General features: G+C 37.7%; 1 protein-coding gene and 2 pseudogenes across 2 annotated transcripts; all 3 read left to right on the forward strand.

Annotated features, from left to right (window-relative positions):
- The first annotated feature begins 393 nt into the window (after positions 1-393).
- On the forward strand, positions 394-1,843 carry LOC147299707 (serine acetyltransferase 1, chloroplastic pseudogene; annotated as a pseudogene).
- A 12,386-nt stretch (positions 1,844-14,229) lies between these two features.
- Positions 14,230-15,868, forward strand: LOC147299708 (serine acetyltransferase 1, chloroplastic-like). Its single transcript, XM_086245121.1, has one exon. The coding sequence runs from the start codon at positions 14,328-14,330 to the stop codon at positions 15,510-15,512; it is 1,185 nt and encodes a 394-aa protein (XP_086101247.1). The 5' UTR covers positions 14,230-14,327; the 3' UTR covers positions 15,513-15,868.
- Positions 15,869-15,973: 105 nt separating this feature from the next.
- LOC147299709 (premnaspirodiene oxygenase pseudogene) lies at positions 15,974-18,598 on the forward strand (annotated as a pseudogene). Its single transcript, XR_015120356.1, has 2 exons — positions 15,974-17,818; positions 18,070-18,598. The product of XR_015120356.1 is annotated as a premnaspirodiene oxygenase pseudogene (transcript).
- Positions 18,599-24,695: the final 6,097 nt, after the last annotated feature.

Below are 24,695 nucleotides of genomic sequence, written 5' to 3' on the forward strand. Positions count from 1 at the left end.
TAGGCCTCTTTTTGCTTTCTGGATAGATCTGTTGAGAAATTCTGTTGGTAATGTGTCAATTGGAGAAAAACAATCTCAAACCTTTTATTCAGTGAAAAAAGAAGTGGTCGGGTTTCAACTTCGGTTAAGAAACTCGAATCTTGTGTGAAAAGCGACCTAAAAACTTGTGTCATTGTGTGCTGTGTGGATCAAAGTTAATATATGGTCAATAAAAGAATTTCAACCCTCTGAAAGCAGATAAAAGAAGGCTGCGTTTACGCTACCTAGCTGCTTAAATTCCTAAGGATCAACAATAGTATTCAAGATTGCTATCCAATCGAATTCTGCAATTGCTTTTGGTCATTTTGGTACAAGTTTGGGGATCTTCATCTAAAATTGGGGATTAAACTCTTTTTCTACTTTTCTTAATGTTGTTGGAATCGTACTCTCTTTTTCTCTATTGGTGAAGAGGAATATGTCATTTGGAGTGAAGAAGACTCATGGCATTTTCACAACTTGAGATCTGAGATTCAGTTGCATTTGGACTCCCATACAGACATAATGCATGCCACATCCAAACCCATTTCCCTGTCAAATATTTTCAATTCCCATTTCCATTCCTTATATATTTTTACTGGACATCTCATTTTACAACATCCACCACCACTATCTATTCACATATTTCCACGTTTCCCATGTACTCTGCATAGCTAAAAATATCCAAACCTCTCTCTTTGCCTCTCAATGTCTACTTCATTTGTTGGTTCATCTGTCTTTGCAACTATCAACCCCATTTATTCTCACAAACCACACAAAACAATGGCCACATGTGTGGACAATTCAAGAACGTCTCAACCCACTCCAGGCCATCTCTCAGTCTCATATCAACCTCGTTTTGACAATTCCGTTTCCAAGTACTTGAAATTTTGCAGACCCTGTTTGACAGATCTTGTTTCACACAAACCTACTAACCTAAAACAAGAGAAATTCCCTCAAACCCGCAGAAGTGTCAGTGTCACCAAAGATCGCAACGAAGAAGACACAAAGGAAGATTATATATGGATGAAAATGAGAGAGGAGGCTTGTATGGATATTGAACAAGAACCTGTCTTGTCTAGATACTATTTTACTTCAATTTTGACTCATAATTCTTTAGACAGCGCGCTGGTGAATCACCTTGCAATTAAACTGAGCAATTCTAGCCTGCCTGTAAATTCCCTTTATGATGTTTTTGTTGGAGTTCTCAACGAAGATCAAGAAATTGTGGAAGCCATTAAAGATGATTTGAAGGCAGTGAAAGAGAGAGACCCAGCATGCACAAGTTACGTGCACTGTTTCTTGAACTACAAAGGCTTCCTGGCATGCCAAGCTCATAGGGTGGCACATAAGCTATGGTTACAGAGTAGGAAGGCTTTGGCACTATGGATTCAGAATAGGGTGTCTGAGGTGTTTGCAGTGGATATCCATCCCGGAGCCAAGATCGGACGTGGGATATTGCTTGATCATGCTACCGGAGTAGTAATCGGAGAGACAGTCATGATAGGGAACAATGTGTCAATTCTGCATAATGTGACTTTGGGTGGAACTGGCAAGGAGTCTGGGGATAGGCACCCAAAAATTGGGGATGGGGTGCTAATAGGGGCAGGGACCAATGTGTTAGGGAATGTTAGGATTGGGGAGGGTGCTAAGATTGGTGCTGGTGCAGTTGTTTTGAAAGATGTACTTCCAAGAACTACTGCAGTTGGGAACCCAGCAAGGTTGGTTGGAGTGAATGAGGACCCATTTAGGCTTGACAACACTCCAAGTAAAACCATGGACCATACTTCAATCATATCGATCTGAGTGGTCTGATCATGTTATCTAGCACTTAATGAAACATGTGTTTTTCTAATTCCCAAGTAATAATAGAATGAATAGAAAAAGTGATTCTGGAAAGAACTGATGCTATCTCATAGCAATCCCCTGGGTGATATGTGCAATTTCTTCTTTGCATTTAAATTCTTTTGTGAGCTAAATAAATTAGTCAGTATACTACTTGCTTGAAAAAAATATCAACCAGTATAATTTGCAAGATAATAGGGAATATGGGTTGAGTTCTTATTCACATGGCACTGGGCTGAGTGAACTCAATTATGGATTTCTGGTTATTTTCTTTGTCATTGCATTCAATTGTTGGATATGATGAATGCTACTAATAATAGCCAATATCAGCCACTGCTGTGCTAAAACCCACCTCGACAAAACCTTCATACAAATTAACAACATAAATGCTTGGCTTCTTACCTATATAAGGAGCCATTCCTCCTTATAAACTAATTACAAAATTACAATTTGACACGTAATTAATTGTTTGGTTAATTTCATTCGTTATTCAATTTTTTTTATCAATTTTTTATTTTTTTCATTATAACTCAATACGTGTCCCATTATGATTAATTTGTAAAGAGAAATGGCTCCTTATATTGTTCATACAAAAATCAATTTCATAATTAGCGAATTTTTACAATGCATTCAGCTTTGAGCTTAGATTTCTGGAACTAGTTCAGGCTATTTTTAATTTCTTCTCTCTACCTCCAACAACACATGCACGTTCACAATGAATTAACCATATGACTTGGGTTCAATATTCTTATCAAAGCTAGGCATCTTCTTCTGTTAAGAATTGTAGATGAAATACAAGAGTTTTATATCGGATAAACAACTTGCAACAACATTAGGGCTTTGGTGTTTTATGGAGCAAAATATGGGAGCAGCTTTCTCCTTATCTACATGCAAAGAAATTAGGAGAAGTGAGATACATAAGGAGAGTGTTTTTTTTTTTTTTTTTTTTTTTTTTTCGGGTAAAAGATACCCCAAAAATGGACATAAATTAAAAGAAAACATGAAAGTCTCATGTGCCTTATTCGTGTCCACTTTGAGGCCTAACCTTCCAGATAACCCTTTCCTCTTCAACTTTACATGATAAAGGCCTCATGGACAACGAATATATTGTATTTTACATGATAAAGGCCTCATGGACAATGAATATATTGTCTTGGATCTGCCTCTGAAAAACAAAAGCACCTTGGTAGGGAGAAATAATCTCTGGCAGTATAACTTTTTTCTTTTGGCCGGCAAGAATATTGGACAAGATCTTATAGGAAAAATTACAACATCCAATAGGTCTGAATTTGGAGAAGTCTTCAGGAGCATAAACTTTAGGTATCACCACCACCCTTGTCTGGTTCATAGATCTAAGAATGTTCCCATTAGCATGGAAGGCCTCAGGTGACTTGCAGACCACTTCTTGTACAACTTTCCAAAATTTTTTATAAAAGACCCTTGAAATTAAAATCATCTAGGTCAGGGCCGGGGTCTTTAGGGCCTCCAAGTAAAAACAACCTTATTAAATTACCTCTGGTTGTGGATAAATTCACATGAATTCAACTACCAACTATATGCTTACACATGGCTTGACAAGGGCTTACTTGGTGTTCTGACTTTTCAACGATTGACTAGGTCAAATTGACCAGCCACTCCATCACTCTAGCTCAGCTACACATTGGATTGGTCCTATCGGTCAACACTTTGACACCATCCAAGCCGAGCATGGCCGGGCATAATAACTTAGACAATCTTGCCATCACCATATTGTCTCAACACTTCGGCGCGGCTCAGCATAGCACAATGCATTTCCGATCCGGCACATTCGGCGATTCATACTTGGAAGAAATTGTGAATGACATATGCTCAACTCGGCTTGGGGACTCATTGTTCTTCTTGTAGGTTCAGATAATATCTTCAGACATACTCAAGTGGCTACCACATGACTTCCTACTATTCATGACATACTAGCTTGAGATGAGACTGCTAGGGCTCCCCAACACCCTAAAGTCATATTTGCATTCAATGTTACACTGCTGGTAGTTGTACATGCTACTATTCCGAATTAGTGACGTGGCCTCATCTCTATGACCATCAACGTTTAGGTAAATATCTTATTCACCTCTTCTTTGCCTATATATGCAAACTTATAGACACAAAGAGGGGGTTCACAAACCTAAAACATTACACACATCCTCTTAAGAGAATAGCTCAGAAAATCTTGCCTTGTTCTTCCATATTCTCCCAAGTTTATCCCTTATTCTTGCTCAATTACATTCATTAGCTCACCATTGACTTAATCATCGGAGCGTAGTTGTCTGGTACCATACTGGTACGTGCTACTTCTTCTAATTATTGTCCATGCAGGTCATCTTTATTGAAGGTCTTAAGCAAGACAACTCATCAACATCATTCATTTTCATCCTCCACGAAGGCTGAATCAGCATCTAGATCATATACTTGAAGTTGTTGCATCATCTTACGAATTTTTGCATCAACAACCTCCTCAATAGAAATAGGCTCAGCATTCATTTTAGGTGTGACAATATGCTTAACACTAGAAATAGCTCGATTCAATCTCTAGGAGTACACTCACAAGTGAATAGTTTTCTGAAGTAATTAGGGAAACCCTCTAAATATGAAGCTTAATTTAAACCCTAAACTTTGGTGAACTCCATGCAGTCAGAGAAAAATGACTGTGGGCCAATCACAACAATATACCAAACCAAGAATTAAACACAATGGAGTGATTCGTAGACCAACCGATCAATTGATAGAACAACCGATCAATTCGTAGACCAACCGATCAATTGGTAGAACAACCAATCAATCAACGAAAAAAAAAATCTCCACTTATTACTAGAATTTTATTCCAACCAAATGGTGTTTTACTTGCTTAATATCTAAACTATATATATATAAAGATAGTTGACTGTGACTCGGGGAGTCACAACAATGTACCAAACTATGAAAAAAACCACAACACACCAACTCGTAGACCAGTCAATTGATTGGTAGACTTAGTAGTTGATCAATGAAAAAAAATCTCTGCTTCGTACCCTAATTTTGCCCCAATCGAATTGTGTCTCACTTGCTTAGTTTCTAAACTAAGAAAAAAATAACTTTAAGCATATATTTAACCCTATAGTCAAGGTTTAAGTTTGAATCCACTGACAGCTATTGGATAGTTTAGTTGGAAGGGCTGTAAAATTGCCCACTCTACACCTATGTTCGATCTAATATAAATTGTAATCCTCTTTGGTACAGAGGGTTCTGTATTGCATTCATTATATAGTAAAATCATACAAGAAACCTAACTAAGGTACAAGACATCCTTTATACGGAGGATAAGTGATACATAAAGAGATAATAGCAAAGCAATCATTATCTAATAGAATCTGATGATGATCCAGTAGATGGATAAGGCCCAGGAGATAAAGACATAGCCTTTGGATGAATTGGGGACTCTTAAGGCTCTGGCGTTGGATAGACATTGGCTGAGGATAATTGTTTATCATGCCCCCGCAAGCTGAACGGAGGAAGGAGCACCGGAAGCTTGGAAGTAAGATCGTGAAAACGAGAAGAAGGCAACCCTTTGGTCATGATGTTGGCAATTTGATCATGAGAAGAAATGAACTTGACAGCGATTTCATTACGAACCACTTTCTCACGAATATAATGATAATCCACCTCCACATGTCTAGTGCGCGCGAGAATGGAAAATAGGATTAGAAGCAAGAGAGATAGCACTTACGTTGTCACACCATAAGGAAGGCTTGGACAAAGGAAGATGAAGATCTTTGAACAAATGACGAAGCCAAGAGATAGATGCAGCAGTATAGGCGAGTTGTCTATACTCTGCCTCCGTGCTGGAACGAGAAACACCACGTTGTTTCTTAGACTGCCAGGCAATTAAATTAGAACTCAAATACAAGCAATATCCACCAGTAGACACCCGATCATCTGGATCACTCGCGTAATCCGCATCACAAAACCCATTAATGTGCAAGGATCCAGGAGTGTAAAGAATGCCATGAGTAAGAGTACCCTTCACATACCGAAGAATGCGTTTAACTGCAGCCCAATGAGTGGTAGTTGGTGCATGTAAAAACTGACATACTTGATTAACAGCAAACGTTATATCTGGGCGAGTAATGGTAAGATACTGAAGAGCACCCACGGCACTCCGATAAGGAAAAGGATCAGGCAAGGGAGCACCATCAAGCAGACTAAGACGATGAGAAGTACAAGGAGTAGAAACCGGCTTGGCTTGAAGCATGTCATGTTTGATGAGCAAGTCACGAACATACTTTTCCTGATTCAAAAACATTCCTGCAGGCGAGCGGGTAATGGCAACACCCAAAAAATAATGAACATTGCCAAGATCTTTCATAGAGAAAAGGCGAGCAAGCTCAGTAATCAAAAAATTAATAGTAGCAATGCTAGTTCCAGTAATGAGAATATCATCCACATAAATAAGCAAATAGACCACAATAGAACCATGGTGATATGTGAAGAGAGATGGGTCAGCAGAGGAAGGCCGAAATCCCAATTCTTCCAAATAAGTGGAGAAGCAAGAAAACTAGGCTCGAGGTGCCTGTTTAAGACCATAAAGAGAACGTTGAAGCTTACAAACATAATGGGGGTAAGTAGAGTCCTCAAAACCACGAGGTTGCTTCATATAAACATTTTCAGAAATGTGACCATGTAAAAACGCATTTTGAACATCTAACTGCTTAATTGGCCAATTAAAAGTAACTGCAAGAGCCAAAATCAACCGAACAGTAGTGTGCTTAACCACGGGACTAAAAGTCTCACCATAATCAATACCTTCCTGCTGATGAAACCCATTGGCTACCAAACGAGCTTTATAACGCTCAATGGAACCGTCCGATTTTCGCTTGATGCGAAAAACCCATTTATTTGGAAGCAAATTAATATTGGGCGGAGGAGGTACCAAAATCCAAGTACCGGCCTGTTGTAAAGCAGCAAATTCAACCCGCATGGCCTACCGCCAAGCCTCATGTTTGTTGGCCTGCAAAAAAGAACTAGATTCCACATCAATAAGAGAAGATAAAGATGTTGATGCCCACTTAGGATTAGGCTTGACAATCCCATCCTTACCACGAGTTTGCATGGAGTGAGTGTTGGTGATTAATGATGAACCAATACCAGGTTGTGAATTAGACAAGGAAAGAGAGAGTGGTGGTGCCACTGCCGGACTAGAAACAACAGAAGCCTGAGGGGTGTCAGTCACGAGCTCCCCACTCTCACTTGCGGAAGTAGAAACAGCAACACTGGGAGTGCCGGCCGAAGAGGAACTAGGCAAGGGACTAGGAGCATCATGAACCGGACGCACAGACTCGGAAGAAGGAGAAGAGAGTGCAGGCGTTGATGAAATCCTGATAGATTTCGTAGTGGAATGATCAACACACGGAGAAGAAGGGACAGGTGGGGGAGCCGCGACTAATGGAAGAGTAGAGGGCAAAGACACCACCTGTTCAGAAAGAGAAAAACAAAGAGAATTCGTAGATGGAGAAGACAACAATGTAAAAGGAAAAAGAGACTCATTAAACTGAACATGACGAGACAAATAAACTCGACCCGTGGCATAATCAAGACAACGATATCCTTTATAATTTAAGGAATAGCCGAGAAAGATACATTGTTTGGATCGGAAGGCAAATTTATGAGGATTATAGGGACGTAAATATGGATAACAAGCACAGCCAAACACCTTAAACATCGAATAATCAGGTTTTCTTTTAAATAATAGTTGGTAAGGAGACATCTTTTTAAGACGATAGGAAGGCATGCGATTAATAAGAAAAGTAGCAGTGTGCAAAGCATCCACCCAATAAGGTAATGGCATATGAGCATGAGCAAGAAGAGTTAAAGTAGTATCTATAAGATGGCGATGTTTTCGTTCAGCGACACCATTTTGTTCAGGATGGTGTGGACAAGTTATTTTATGAAAAATACCATTATCCTGTAAAATAGTTTGAAAACGAGTACTGAGATACTCACCACCACCATCACTTTGCAATTGTTTAATGGAAAAAGAAAATTGAGTGGAGACATATTTAAGGAAACGACAAAAAACATCATAAACATCACATTTTCTGCGTAAAGGAAACACTCAGGTATACTTGGTAAAGTGATCAACAAAATTAACAAAATAGCGAAACCCATCATGTGATAAAATTGAAGATGTCCATACATCCGAATGCACTAACTCAAAAGGACTACTAGCAACAAAATCCGAAACACCAAAAGGTAACTTAGTAGATTTGCCTAACGGACAAGAACCACAAAAAGACTTGTCTTTTATTGAAAAACCGAGATCGAAACGTAAAATATTCAAAACAGCAGAAGATGGATGTCCTAAACGCGCATGCCATTGATGCACATCAGCTTTATTGGAATGATAAACTTTGAGACTGGAATCGGAGCGAGGAAGAACAATGGGATAGAGCCCATCTTTACTCGTGCCGTGGAAAAGGATCTTCCCTGAAGTTCGATCCTTCAAACAAAAAGAATCAGGAGAAAGCAAAATGTTACAATTATTATCTTTAAGAAAATGATGAACATAATGAATATTGGCGGAAGCATGAGGAGAATAAAGAAGAGGAGAAAGAGAATAAAACTTAGAATCATGAATAAAATTTTTAAAACCAGTTTTGTGAATGTTCAAACCTGAACCGGTAATCACACCACCAGTATCCCCTTGAAAATCTCGTGGATGTTGAAGATTATCAAGCGTATGTGTAATATGAGCATTAGCACCTGTATCAAGCAACCAGTGATTTGGATCATGTCCACCGTGTGAAGTGGCAGCCATGGCAGAGAGTTTACTTGCTGGCACTCGACCTTCATAAGCATGATTCATACGTTGGTAGCAATCAATAGCAGAATGATTTGTTCTGCCGCAGATTTGACACTGAACACGCCCAGTGGAATTGTTTGTGGCTGTGTGATTGCTATTTGAAAAACCAGAAGAAGAGGAACTCGATGGAGCTGGACCAAGAATAGAAGCATTTCGATTAGTTATTGAATTACCAACAGAACCAGCAGCAAACATACCAGGAGTAAAACGCCTATGAGGTGAATATGGATTAGTAGCAGGGCCGTGAGCAAATGCATGTGGAGACTCATGGAAACGAGACCCCTGGTGGTTGTGAGCCTGGTAATTAAAAGAACCTCGACCACCACGGCCTCCACGACCTCTGCCACGATTAGCACTCATGGCTTGTAATGGCGGTTCAGAATCATGTCCCAAGAGCCCTTGGTTACGATATTGTCGTTCAGCAGTCAAAAGCAGAGATTCAAGACCGTCAAGCGAGATCAAACTATCACGAGCTTGTGCAGAACTCACTGTGTTGTCATATAACGGACCAACACCGTCCATGATAATAGAAACCAACTCATTTTCAGGAACACGGTGTCCTGCCACAGATAAGAGATCGGAAAGACGATTAATTTTCTCAAAAAATGTAGAAATAGAAGCATCACCTCGTGTAGTACGCAATAATTCATTACGTAACGCCAGAATTCGATGTTGAGATTGAGAGGCATATCGTGCCTCAAGTGCCGTCCAAGTATCATGAGCACAAGTACTCAAAGCAACTCTTCCCAGAATAGGTTCAGAGAGAGAGGTGTTGATAAAACTAAGCACAGTCTGGTCCTTTTGAATCCACTCTTCAAAGGCGGGATTCACCACATCTTGTTCAAGAAATGCAGGGGGACATTTGCTGGAGCCATCCACAAAACTCCACAGACCTCTACTCTTAATGAGTGGAGTGACTTGAGCACGCCAGGCCAGAAATTAAGTTTAGTAAGTTTAACAGGAATGGTAGGAAAAGGAGAAGTGATAACAGTGGTGGTGGTGGTGGACATGATTGGAGGTGCAACAGGTGAAGCTGGGATAGGTATTTCATCCTGATTGGTAATAGGAGTACTGGGTTGTGAGATAGAAGCCATGAAAAATAGAAAAAGAAAATAACCAGAGTATAAGGAAGTCGTGTGACTTTTATGGCTCTGATACCATAATATAAATTGTAATCCTCTTTGGTACAGAGGGTTCTGTATTGCATTCATTATATAGTAAAATCATACAAGAAACCTAACTAAGATACAAGACATCCTTTATACGGAGGATAAGTGATACATAAAGAGATAATAGCAAAGCAATCATTATCTAATAGAATCTGATGATGATCCAGTAGATGGATAAGGCCCAGGAGATAAAGACATAGCCGTTGGATGAATTGGGGACTCTTGAGGCTCTGGCGTTGGATAGACATTGGCTGAGGATAATTGTTTATCACGATCTCCCCTCCTCCCAAATCAAAAAAATACAAAATACAAAATTTGAATTCAATCTCCACCAATAAGGTTTGACTAAAAAATTTATTCATGTTCGTCTAATTTTTTATTTACTATTAAACACAAGTGAGCGTTATATTTTGAAGCATAAATGATTGAAGCCAATCGATAATTAGCTTTACATATGGCAAGGATTAGGAATTGGGAGAATGGGAGGTCTAAGACTCTGAGGTTAAGAGGTAATCGCAATATGTGGCTAAATTCGTAGGCCCAAGTAGAGGGAAATGGGAACGGCCTTTTGAAAAGTGGGATTCATTTGGCAACTAGTCAACTAGAAAGGCAAAAGCGCATATCTCACAGAATATGCCACTTCAACGAAAAGCATCAAAGATATGGTATCGTGGTTCACCAAAAGAAAAAGACACGACTTACTCAAATAAAAAAACACCAAAAGATATGGTATCGTGGGCCACCCTTGTTAACTCATGACAATTCTTTTTTTGGCCAATAACTCATGACAAGTTTAAATTACAAAAAACCACAAAAATTGCAAGTTTCACTCACAAACTCACTAAAAAAATCTATATAAACTTAATTCTTAACTCTCTATTTACACTTAGGAGGGTGTAGTGTATATAGATTTATAAAGATTTTTGTAGACTTTTTTTAAGTGGACTTTTGTAGAATTTACAGATTTTCACTGAGTTTTATAGAGTCTATAGAAATCCTTAGAAATCTGCAAGAAAGAGGTCGAATTTATAATGATTTTGAAATACACATAAAAGTCTTTCAAAGTCTATTAAAATCCATCATTAAATGAATTCCATAAAAGTCAATGACTTTTTAAATACACATAGATTTTTACAGATTTTTTAAAAGTCTTAATTGAATACCACATGACTTTTATTGACTCCTTAAAATTTGTAATTGAATACATATAGATTTTTACGTACTTTTTAAAAATCTTTAAAAGCCTTAATTGAATACTACATGACTTTTAAACTTCACAAAAGTCTTTTAAAATCTATATACAATACACCCCACTTAGATCTTTTCCAAAATCCCCTAGTGAAAATATATAGACCCATTTATGATTTTTTTTTTTTAATTTCTAACTCCCTATTTACACTTAGATCTTTTCCAAAATCCCTAGTGAAAATACATAGACCGAATTATGATTTTTTTAATTATTTTAAAAATTATTTTATCCACTCACACTCACACACACACACACACACACACTCTCTCTCTCTCTCTCTCTCTCTCTCTCTCTCTCATTTTAATTATTTTAAAATGATTTTTAAAAATCAATTACTAAAACTGAGTCGATCACTATAACTGAATCGATCACAGAATTCATTTTCAGTTAATCGAAATTTGAAACTAAAATTGGATCGATTCAGTTACAGTGAATCGAAATTGAAAGTGACTGTAATTATTTTTTTTTTTGTAATGGTTTTTTTGGTGTAATTGTCTTTTAATTGTAAATATTTTTTAATGTAATTTTTTTAACTGTAATTGTTTTGTATTGCATTTTTTTTTTATAGAATTTAGAATTAAATACCAAATATCAATAGTTTTTCAACAAAACAGCATATATGACACTAATTTTTTTTAGTTTAGGTACTAACCTAGGGCAAGACATTTTAGATTAGGTCATAAATATGTACTAAAGGTGAATTTTTTGACACTGAGCGCTCGACAAAAGGTGGTTTTCCGTTAGTTTTTTTTTTTTTTTTTTTTTTTTCGGTTTGTTATATAGTTATGACTGTCGAACAGTCACAGTTGTGACTATTTAAAATTTATAAAAATTTAAAGTTTATAAAGGTTTAATGCTATTGATTTAGGCTTGGGGATGAAGTCCTACAATTTAAAGACTAAACATTAAAGTTTAAAGCTCGCAAACACTGAAAAGAGAACAAATCAGTAAAAAAGTTGTGACTGTGACTGAACAGTCACAGTCCGTCGGCATAGGCTAGTGAGGTGGGGTAGTGAGGGGGGGGGGGGGTGAGGATCGGGATGGAGGCTTATTCCCCTTTTTTTTTTTTCTTCTTCTTTCGGCTGTTTTTAGTTTTTTTTACTTTTAGTTTGTTTTTAATTTTTTTTCTAATTTATTTTTCTTCTTTTAGGGTTTTTTTCTTGTTTTTTTGTTTTTCTTCTTTTAGTTTTATTTATTTGATTTTAATAATGAGAAACGTGATCAATTTTTAACGTAAAATATAACAAACTTGACAGAATAATCTCATTTGACGCTTAAGTGAATTTTTAATCCTAACAAATGCATTTTTGAAAGATGAATCCTGATTTAATTTCGACACATAAATTGAAATATTTTTTCTCAAATTTTCCATTTTTAAAATTTATGTAAAAATTAATGTAAACAGTACTACTCTAAACAATTTATAAAGGAGGAGGATACTTTAAGAGGAGAGTAATAGTGATAGCTACGATTGTGACGTAGGGGATGAAGTGGCGCTTGACAAGTGCAAGTTGGATTGATTAATATTGGGCCAAGGGGACAAGCCGTCTGCACCCTGCACCGTTTGACCGTTGGCGCCTGGCGGCGTCCGTCGGTCTTGGGTCTCCATTACTTCCTCGCCAGAAGGAATTTATTGCTATCATCCATGTTCGATGAATCTTCTTCATTGGTTATGGTATGTAACGCATTACGTATGCAAAGAACAACATTGACAAAGACTTAATTATATATATATTATAGATATATGATTAAATTAGTCAAATTTAAAATGTCTTACGGCTCTTCTGTCATACTTTAGGACAGAGGGTTAATATTGATAGGTTTTACAATTTTTTTCTCAGGTAATATTAATCGTTCTGATTGATCATGCTAGTATTGTTATGTGTATACACATTTCACAGAAATGTTCTACAGATCTTTGACAAAACATTAGGAATTCATGATATCAAATTAACAATTTTTTGTAAGCAAACTTCATAACATTAATAGAAGGACAGATGATGTTAATATTAATGAATTATTATTGATATCAAAGAAAAAATTTCAAGTTTGGAAGGCAAATTTTTTCTTGGGCAGAGAACTTATAATTCTGATGATTAGCACAAGAGGAATTATTATCCTAATTCTATAAATCTCAACTGATGAGGTAATATTTTATTTTGAAAAATACTTAATGTCTTAATCATTTTTTCCCAACTTAATTTTGTGGCATAAATTTATTTGAAAGTGTTTATCTTTTTTTCTTAACTTTTTTTAACAAAGTTCAATATATCAATACCATGTAATTTGAGAATAGTTTGAAGGAAAAGTTTGCCCAAATAGCATAGTTACGGGGCCCACTATGGATAATATCATTTACAACATTAGTTGGTGACTAAAAGTCTAAAACTAGAGAAGATAAGTATGATTTTGCTCTCAAGATCATTATACTTGTATTAATTTGTTCTTCAGACTTTTAATTTAGAAAATTAAGATACTTGACTTTTTAATTTTGTCAATCGAGATAATTTCGTCAATTTATTTGGTAAATTAATACAAGTAATGAGTACGTAATTACTATTTTTTCTCAGTAAAAATCTTTTATAATGAGCATTTGACTTTGTGTAACGGAGCTTTGAATGAAAAACGAGTAAATTGATGAAATTATCTTAATTGACAAATTTAAAAAAATAAGTACTTTTTTCAAATTGAAAATCTGGGGCAAATTGATACAAATGCATTTGTTTGAAGAACAAAATGACATTTATCTCAAATTAAAATAAAATTAATTTTCTCCATACGGTTGTTTATAGGGTCAATTTGATATTGAGTTTTTGTTTTTTGTGTTCAAGATTTTTTAGTTTTTAACCATAAAAATTGTTTTTGTTAACCGAAAGAAGAAAGACTATACTCGACCAAAAAAGAAAAGAAAAGAAGAAGAAGCGACCAGAGAAGATTAGAATATTATATGTGAGATGGTGAGCCATACAGCAATGACCAATTAGCAAACATGTTTATGACAGAGATAGTACATTTCGCTATATAAATTATGTACCTCCTAAAGACCAGGCCTTCTCCACGGAACATCCACACAATCCATCTACATATTTCTTGTATTTTGGTTTATCTGTCTTTCACAAAAAAAAAAAAAAAAAAAAAAAAAAAAATCTTATAATTTTCCCAAGAAAATCTCTCATTTTCCATGAAAGTTATGGTCATAGCTCCACAGCCTCCACCCCTATATAAGGCCTCCCTATTTCTCTCAACACCAAAACTTCTCTCGCACCACTTCTCTATCCGCACAAATTTCCAATTGTTTTCACCCGGTTTCTCACTTCCCAGACTGCAAAAACTCTTCAATCCCATGGCTGCTTGCATTGACACTTCAAGAACTGCCACACCCCAAGACAAGCCACTTTCTCGGGATCCAAACAGGTCCCAAGCCGATGAAAATCATTACAAGTTTATGAAATTTTGCCGGGTCAGTTTCTCTGATCAGGTTTCTTGCATACCCATTTGCCAGAACCGCTCGAAAACCACACAAACGCGCAGAGTCGTCGATGATCTTGATCAAGATGACGATATATGGCTGAAAATGCAAGATGAAGCTCGGTCAGATATTGATCAAGAACCCATATTGTTAAATTACTATCACAGTTCAATTTTGTCATATAATTCTCTAGAAAGCGCTTTAGCCAATCATCTTTCTATCAAATTGAGCAATTCTAGTCTTTCTTCTGGTACTCTAGTTGATATTTTCATGGGGGTGTTCACAGAGGATCAAGAACTCATGAGGGCTGTGAAGGATGATTTGAGGGCAGTGAAAGAGAGGGACCCAGCTTGCATAAGCTACGCCCACTGTTTCTTGAATTTCAAAGGCTTTCTTGCATGCCAAGCGCATAGGGTGGCACATAAGTTATGGTCTCAGGGTAGGAAGGTCTTGGCCTTGTTGATTCAGAACAGGGTGTCTGAGGTTTTTGCGGTGGATATCCATCCGGGGGCGACGATCGGACGTGGGTTATTGCTTGATCATGCTACCGGAGTCGTGGTGGGCGAGACGGCTGTGATCGGAAACTATGTGTCAATTTTGCACAATGTGACCTTGGGAGGGACTGGTAAGGCCTCTGGGGACAGGCACCCAAAGATTGGTGATGGGGTGCTCATAGGGGCAGGGACTTGCATTTTGGGCAACATCAAAATTGGTGATGGTGCTAAGATTGGGGCTGGTTCAGTGGTCCTAAAGGATGTGCCACCAATGACTACAGCAGTTGGAAACCCTGCTAGGTTGCTTGGAGGGAAAGAGCACCCAATTAAGCTTGACAAGATTCCTAGTTTTACTATGGACCATACCTCCCATATTTGTGAGTGGTCTGATTATGTTATTTAAAGGCCTATTCTCATTTTTGTTGCTGGGCTTTTTTGAATTTCAATTAGGTACTTTTGTATTTTGGGGCTTTCTGCTTGTGCTTTAAGTGAGAACTCAAGTTCTCCTATTAGCAGACAGAGAACCTTGGAGCTGATAAGTTATGTGAAGCAGCTCTTCTTGCTTTCTATATGTAATTCTGGTTTGTGTTCTTAGTGAGAACTGAGGTTCTCCTATTAGCAAACAGGTCTTGGAGCTCATAAGTATGTGCTGAATGGCTGTCTTGTGATTTTATGTACTGTTTTGTATCCATTTAAGTTGTTAAGACCATTCTCTGTTATATAAGATGAACTTATGAAGTAGTATGGTTACTTGTTATAGCTGATTGTAACTTTTCATTGTTCTTTCTCTTGCATAAATAGGATTTGATTTGACATGGGCTGAGGTTACTCTGTCACTGCTATCTTTGGGACACTGTGCTTTCTATTTTTCCAGTAACTAGCATAAGCATTAGCAGTTCTCTAAGGTACCACCTATAGATATAACATCTGTGTTTCTGTAGATTGAAACTAGTAAGTGTATTATAGATCAAAAGAGATAAGTCAAAAGGATCTCTATTCAAAGATTCCACAGTAACTCACAAAATTTGGATGATGCTCTGAATTCAGGCAATTTAGATAAGATTTTGACTATTGGAAATGGATCTTAAAATAAGAATTCAGTGATCCACTCAAAAGAGGACACTAATTGGTCAGTTTACAATAAAAAATGAAGTAACATTGATGAAGAATATATTTGAGCAACCAAATCTGAATGGAAGTCAAAGGTTGTGGCCTCAGATGGTTGGGTATGCAAGTAGCCAAGAGAGAGGATGAGGCACCCAGTGTGTGGAAGAGCTACAAGCTTCTCACTATCACATTTTACTGTTTGGAATTTTTTTCCTCATTTCACACACCATTAAAATTAAAATGGATATGAGTCAGCTCCTGAGTTCTGAGTGAGCAGCCTAGGCTGTGGATGTAAATATAGGTCGAAATATATGACTACTATTGCAGTGACATTTTAAGCCGCCTTGTAAATTACTAATCTACTGGTCGATCAAACAAAGGAAACTCATAGTGGTTTTGTTCAGGAATTGAATTTAGTTGCTTACACTGAGAAGTTTGTCTTCTTGCTTCTTTTAACACACCCTTTGTTTAGAATGAATAAGCATAATCTAGAATACAGAATAAAAAAAAAATACTAATATAACTCATGTGTCCATTTTCATTTCACAATTGCGAAGTACTTTTAACAATAGTAATATGCTATGCCACTAAAATACAGAACTAAAAGCCAAAAAAGTATCTTTGCATGAAGCATCTTTCCATAATCCTAAACATGTATAAAACTTAGTTGCAGAGTCAAGCTTGATATTATACTCCCCTCTCTCTATATTTTCTACATGGAGCTTCAATTTTCCTCTGGATCCTATCCTACCCTCTTCACCTTCTGCCTCTTTATCTTCATTGTATTGAAGATATGCAAAAGATCCAAAACCAACAATTCAACTTTATAGCTTCCTTCAGGGCCATGGAAACTACCAATCATTGGAAACATGCACCAACTTGTTGGTTCTCTACCCCATCACACCTTGAGGGACTTGGCTAAGATCTATGGACCCCTCATGCACTTGCAACTTGGTGAAGTTTCCACTGTTCCACACCAGAAGCTGCCAAAGAGATTGTGAGAACTCTTGACAGCATCTTTGCTTACCGGCGACATCTCCTTGCTCCAGGTATCATCTCTTATGAAGGCTCAAGCATTTCTTTTGCACCCTGTGGAGATTACTGGAGACAGATGCGAAAATTTGTGGATCAGATCAGTGCTGCTAAACTCAAAACGGGTGAATCACTCCAATCAATCAGGGAAGAAGAGGTATCAAATTTAATCAAATTTATTTCTTCAAACATCGGAGTGCCTAACAATCTTGGCAAGAACTTTTTTTCCATGACATATGGAATCACTGCGAGAGTGGCATTTGGTAACAAATGCAAAGACCATGAAGAACTCATAACAGCAGTGAGGGATGGTGCAGAGGCAACTGGTGGCTTTGAGGTTGCAGATGTATTCCCTTCCATCAAAATACTTCATGTGATAAGTGGATTGAGAGGCCTAAACTTGATAAGATTCATTGAGGAATTGTCAATTAGCACAAAGTTAGCAAGGATGCAACCAAGACTACAGGCAAGGACAAAGCAAATGATCTACTAACCGTCCTTTTAAATCTGCAGGAGCATGGTGAACTAGAATTTCCTTTAACAGACAACAATATCAAAGCGATTATTCTGGTTAGTATTTTTATGCTCTTATCAGGGTTTTCATATTTTCTGCTAACGAAGTTTACTTTGGCAGCCAATAATGTTCACTCAATCTATGTTACACACATTTGCCAAGTTGTACTAGTAAGATTAAGCATACGATGGATTTAGAGAGAACCTAACCAACAGGAACTAGTTTCTGAAGTAATTTTATTTGTAAACATGCACAAGAAAATAATATTTGGTTATCATACTGAAGTTTTCAGTCATTCTATATTCAGGACATTTTTACTGCTGAGAGTGAAACATCATCTTCAACTGTAGAATGGGCAATGTCAGAGATGCTGAAAGCTCCAAGGATGATGGAAAAGGCACAAGCAGAGGTGAGGGAAGTCTTTGGCAGAAAAGGCATCGTTGAGGAAACAGGTCTTCAGGAACTGAAATTCTTAAAGGCAGTAATCAAAGAAACATTGAGATTACACCCTCCTATTCCTTTGTTGCTTCCAAAAGAATGTAGTGGAAGTTGTGAGATTAATGGACATAGGATACCTATTTCAACTAAACTAATTGTGAATGCATGGGCAATTGGAAGAGATCCCAAGTATTGGACTGAAGCCGAAAGATTTTATCCAGAGAGATTCCTTGATTGTTCAGTTGATTACAGGGGGACTGATTTTGAATTTATCCCATTTGGAGCAGGAAGGAGAATGTCCTGGCATAACATTTGCTATACCCATTATTGAGCTTCCACTGGCACAACTGCTGTACCATTTTGATTGGGAACTTTGTAGACACCGAAATTTTGATTAAATCAAATTGGTAAAAATTGCAAGTTTCACCATTTGACTAGTTAAAGATAACTGGTGAAAGCCATGGGCCCCACACAAGTACATGTGGCACGTGACTCATCAAGATAAAGTAGGTCACCAAAGATGACATGTGTCGACATCTAAGATGTCCATCAATCAAATCAAGTCAAAAGGCTAAATTAAGAAATTAACTATCCTTAATTAGTTAATTGACTAAATTAATGCAATTGATTAGTTAAATATTCTCAATCAATGAGACTGATTTAAAACATGAGCTAAATCAAATCAATCAGCTTATATTAAATCAAGCATGCATTAATTCACAAATCAAGGTTTAATCCCACAAATCAAGAGATTTAAATCGTGAAAATTAATTCCTCTTTCTTGCCTATAAATACAGCCTTCTGGTTCAGAAGAAGAGACCTCTGAAAACTTTGGCAAAATTCAGACAAACTTTCTAGCCAAAGATAAAACACCCTAAACACTCTCAAAGTTCTTCATCAAGCTTGTCAAGAATCAACAAGAACAATACATAGGTGCCGATTCTTTCATCACGAAAGCCAAAGAACAATTACCAAGTGGCACACCTCGTGGACAAAGATTGATCAAGATCAAGCCTTAACGACCCTTGATCAAATATCAATTGTTCAAGAAGACTTGAAGATTCAACTGTTCGATTCAAGAACAAGTGTTTATCACCCTTAGCTCAAGCACAACCTTGGTGATTAAATCAGATGAATATTTTTTGTAAAGAATAGACACACAGAGATTGTAATCCTCAAATTAATTAAATACAAATATTTTGTACACTTTTCTTGTCTTATTTAATTTGCAGAAAAATTGTGTTCCCAAATTTGGCACACACAGTAGGACCATCTCTGTCTTCATCTCTTTCTCCAACACTTAAGTTTGCAATTATATTCCAAGAAATGGAATTCAATAGGATTCATGTCGCGTTGGTGAGAAAGAACAAGAAAGGTGCTGCTACCTCTACAACGAGTTGCGACTTCATCGACACTGTAGCTCGGAGAAAATCGAGAGCCCTGCTGTCAACTCAAAAATTGACTTCCATGGCTCTACCATCCAAGAAGCGTGAATCGCAACTCAAACATCAACCAGTCATTACTTTCGCATCGCTGGGGCCAAAGAAACATACTTCACGAAGTACAAAGAGATGCTTGGATGACTCGAAGAAATCAAAGGAGCGATCACCCTCCTTTGTTTCTGATGCTGACTCAAGTACGAGGTCATACTTTGGATCACCAACTGAGGATCAGACGAGGGAGATTTCAACAATTCCCTCAAAGTCCTTCGATTCTTTCTGCTTTACAACCGTGCAATTTATGATGATGGGAGCTGTGAACGTCGAGGAATAACTAGCTCAAATGGCCCATGCCATTGCCAAATTGACAAAGACTGTTGAAGAGAAGGACATGCATATCGCTTCTTTCATGAATAAGCTAGAGTCGCGACATTACGATGATTCAAGTCAAGGTCCAAATCACCATATGAAAGAACAGATTCGAGAATCTGACTCCTAACAAAAGGAGAAATCAAAGCCAATTCCACCTTGGTAGCTTCGTTATCGATCCAACAACTTCAAGATATGATCGCGAACACCATCAAAGCTCAATATGGCGATTCTTCAAGGGATTCCCTTACGTACTCCAAGACATACACCAGGAGGTTGGACAACCTACGCATGCCAACAAGGTACCAACCCCCCAAGTTTTTGCAATTCGATGGAAAAGGTAACACCAAACAACATGTAGCCCATTTCATTGAAACATGCAATAGTGCTGGCACAGAAGGTGACCACCATGTGAAACAGTTCGTTCGTTCTTTTTGAGGAGCCGCGTTTGACTAGTACACAGACTTAGAGCATGAGTCCATTGATAGCTGGGAGCAAATGAAAGGAGAATTTCTGAATCGCTTCTTCAACACTCGCTTCACAGTAAGTATGTTGGTGTAGCAACCCAGATTTTTCATCCTATCTTGTGTTGATACGTGTTTTTCGAAAACTCTTTTGCACTTAGAAGCTTAAGGTTTCTTAAAGGAAATTGAGTTTCCTTTGTCTTTTGTGTAACTAACTTGTACCATTAGTTGCTTAGAGTTGAGCTCTATTACGTACCTTGTACACAATTTTGGTGATTACCAAGTTTGAATTAAATTTTTGGGAATTAAATTTATTGGAGTTGAATTTTTCTTTAATTGTTTTGAAAGAAAAATTGTTGTAATGAGGATATAGAAAATTAGTACTCATTGAAACGATCTCGTAGGATTTTTTGGAGAATTATTTGGAGTCCCGAGCTATTTTTTGGACAGGCGGACAGAGCGCTGAGTGAGCGAGCTCACGGTGAGCTGCAAAGGATGCGCCACACCTGATCAATCCATGTGTTTTACTCTTGAGCATTGGAGCTCATTAAGCCTAGCCAGTCTCAGCCATTGATTTTGTGTGAAGACTAGTCACCAGCCAACCGGGTCATGTTGACTCGCGTGTTCTTCATCTGGGCCGTTTCGTCTCTGTAAGTGGGCCATTCAACCGGGTTTTCTTGACCCAATTTGAGTTTTACTCCTTGTTTTGTATTTTTAGTGCATTCTATCCCATATTGAAAACTTACAACTTCTTCCCACCCTCTACTGCCTATAAATAAGGATCATTGTTTCTCATTTTCACTTGCACAACCAAGATAGGACCGTACACGAATGTGGAAGGTTGTGGAAGAGAATACGTGAAGAGCATTGGATTCCATGTAGGGGGGTTTATCCTACATTCCCAACTATGGACTCTTGTGTGTGTGTGTGATTTTTAAACTGTTATAACATGCTATTATAATTATATTTCTTATGATGGGTTTAAGAGTAAGGGTTACCAAAGTGACCTTGGGTTCAAATCCCTAAATCTTCTAGAAGGGTTATCATTAAAGTTGTGAAGGGACTAGCCAAGTCATTACGTTGCAACGTGTATTTGGACTAGCAGATGCTCAAAACTTATAGGTGGCAGGTGGTATGGTTATTCAATTGAGAGTTACTACCTTTGTTGACCATGTCACTCTCACTATGGTAGTTGTTTCTTTTGATTATGGCTAGCCGTAGTAGTACCTAATGTGTATCAATCATCTGAGTAATTGTTATTTGTGGGTTTTTTATGCATGTTTCTCATATACTGCTACAGCTGAGGTGTTCAAATGTTTTGTGAAAATATTTTGGTGTTTTGGAAAACAATCTTTCACTGGAAAAGGTTTTAAAGGTTTACAAACCTAGAAGGGTCCCCTGAGGGAAGCTATGATCGTATGTGATGCTTACACCCTACTTTCTTTGTTTTGTTTTGTTTTCTCTTGCTTATGCAGGTTTGCCTTTTGGAGGAGATCTTGATTGAAGGGTGCGCAACTTTGGAATCTCTTGTCAGGCGTCTGAAGGTCTCTTTGCTCATGTATTTTCATTTGTAGCCGTTCCTGCCTTTCATTGGTTATTTTATGTTTATTTCCATTCAGAACTTGTTTAAACAATGATCTTTATGTTTTATCGAATTTACTCAATTTGTAAACTTAATTGGGTTTTGCCTATACTTTGGTAATCCTTTTTAGGGTGTTGATTTAACTATTCTACCTTAGCGGGTTGGTTAATTTTATCTATCTATTTTGATTGTATTATTTTCTTAAAAGATCCTATTATGTAATGGGTACTTTGATCCAACCCAATCTATTTAAACAAAAGGTTTAACTCGCCTTGAGTATCTTGGGAAATTAATACTGGTCTATTGGTATTAATTTCATGGGGCATTCAAGGTGGGTGTCTCTGCTGCATACTTGGGGTTTGGGGTGCGACAGTTGAAGTGGTATCAGTGCATTTTCAAAGTGCACATGAAGTTTTCCTAAACATTTATAAAACTTGTCAAAAGAGTTTACAACTTTTCGAACTGATTTTGAAATATTTTTTCGAAAAGATTTCCGAAAGTGTTTTTTGAAACGTTTCTAAAATGAATTTTGAAACTCGAAAGTTTTTGGTTGTCGTGTCTTCATTGATTATCCCGTTCAAGTATTTGTTTCTACTTAAACACTTTGTTGAGACCATTTTTCTTTCAGTCTTGTCGACAAGATGCCACCCAGTCTCGAATCTCCACAGTTTAACCCTCAGCAGATGACAAAGTTTATACAGGCATTCCTTAATGCCCAATCGCAGATACCTCGAGCCGAAAGGGAGGAAAAGAGAAAGAGAGAGTACTTGAACAATCTCCTAAGGATGAAACCGACTAGGTTTCATGGAGGCACCGAGATTGGGAATGCTGAAGTTTGGAGTCAACATGTCTTGAAGAAACTAAACGCTGTTAATGGACCACCTAAATACCGAGTATGGCTAGCAGCGCAATTCTTGGAAGGAGAAGTCGACGCTTGGTAGAGCGTAATCACCCAAACTGAGAATATAGCTCTTATGCGCTGAGAAGCATTCAAAGTACACTTTGATAATCGATATTTTCCCATTTTCCCAAGCCAGTTCGTTTGAGCAGAGTTAATGAATTTATAGAATTGGAGTAAGGAAATCTGATTGTTGTTGAGTACATGGCTAAGTTCACTGATTTGGGAAGGTTCGGACAGTCAGTTATGCAAGATGATGAGATGAAGATGGCTCGATTTCTCATTGGATTAAGGGATGGAATCCGAAAAAACATTGTGAGCAACAACTTCGCCAACTTTACTGAGCTAATGAATGCAGCTTATGCACAAGAGCAGGACTATGTGCATTCACTAAGTAAGAGGACCGAGAGAAAGGACAAAAAGAGGAAAGGATTGGCCATGGACAAGGCAATGGACAATCTAGTGGAGCGAGTGGTAGTGCACAGAATTCGAAGACTTGTTACCAATGTAGAGCTAAAGGACACTTTAAAAATCAATGCCCACAAATAATAGAAGTACAAGGCACACCACAACACGCTCAGACTCCGATCACCGGGCAATGCACAAGCACGTACACCTTTTCAGCAGCAAGGACAATAGAAAACTCTGCCGAATATAGCACACGGATAGTGGAGAAGACCTGGACCTCGACCAAAACAAGGAGGAAGAGCGTATGCACTCCATGGAGCAAACAATGAGGCAGCATTGAATGGTAAGTTACTTCGATCTGTCTAATACACTCGCCAATATTTTGTTTGTTACTGGTGCATCGCATTCTTTTGTATATGTTTGTCTCGCTTGAAAGTTAGGATTATGATCCGAACCATTGGTGGGTCTGTTTGACTTAAGCGTACCTTTGGGAGGAAAAGAGGAGATCAACCGAATTTTTAAAGACCGTCATATAGTGATACAAGAACTTACGCTGTATGCAAATTTGTAACCACTAAAAATGGCGGACTACTGTCACGCCCTAATCCTGAATAAAATTTAGGGTTAAATACATTTTTGGTCCACGAACTTTGAGAGATTTCTCAATTTGGTCCACAAATTTCAAAACGTGACAAAAATGCCCACGAATTATCCAACTTTTGTCAATTGAGGAAATCTGTTAGCTTCCATCCACAAAGCTAACGGAAAAGGCCATGTGAGAAACATGTGACCACATCCCCATGGGTGGTTTCGTCCATTCAGACCCAGTTCCCTATGTCCTTCCACTTCCCTCCACTCTCTGCCAATTTTCCCACCATTGTACATTCATTTTCCCAAAAAAAATCTAATCTTATACTATTTATGTCAGGAGGTAGAGATGTTATTAAGGCTTGGGTTCTGAACAAAATAAAGCATTTAGCATTTAAGAAACATTTGGATTTTTGGATTTTACAGTTGGGTTGTGTGAGAGAAATCTGAAACAAGGAAGAAGATGGATCCAATTTTTTGTCATTGTTCAAGGTTGGCCCAACAAAAGACATCATGGACTGATGCTAATCCAGGGAGAAGGTTCTTCGCATGTGCAAGATATCAGGTGAGTTTTATTTTGATTTTAATGAGAGATCAGTGAGGGTATCATACCTGGTTTTTTATTTCACTATATTTCTTCATGTGACAGAGCCATGGTGGTTGTGGGTTGTTCATGTGGATTGATCCACCCATTTGTGAGCGATCCAAACAAGTGATCCCAGGGCTGTTGAGACGTATTGGGCAACT

This window comes from Dryas octopetala, chromosome 1 (assembly GCF_963921425.1).
Source record: "Dryas octopetala chromosome 1, drDryOcto1.1, whole genome shotgun sequence".
Taxonomy (NCBI): domain Eukaryota; kingdom Viridiplantae; phylum Streptophyta; class Magnoliopsida; order Rosales; family Rosaceae; genus Dryas; species Dryas octopetala.

Excerpts from the sequence above, each read along its gene's own strand:
- LOC147299708 (XM_086245121.1), top strand. The coding sequence starts at position 14,328 with ATGAAAGTTATGGTCATAGCTCCACAGCCTCCACCCCTATATAAGGCC.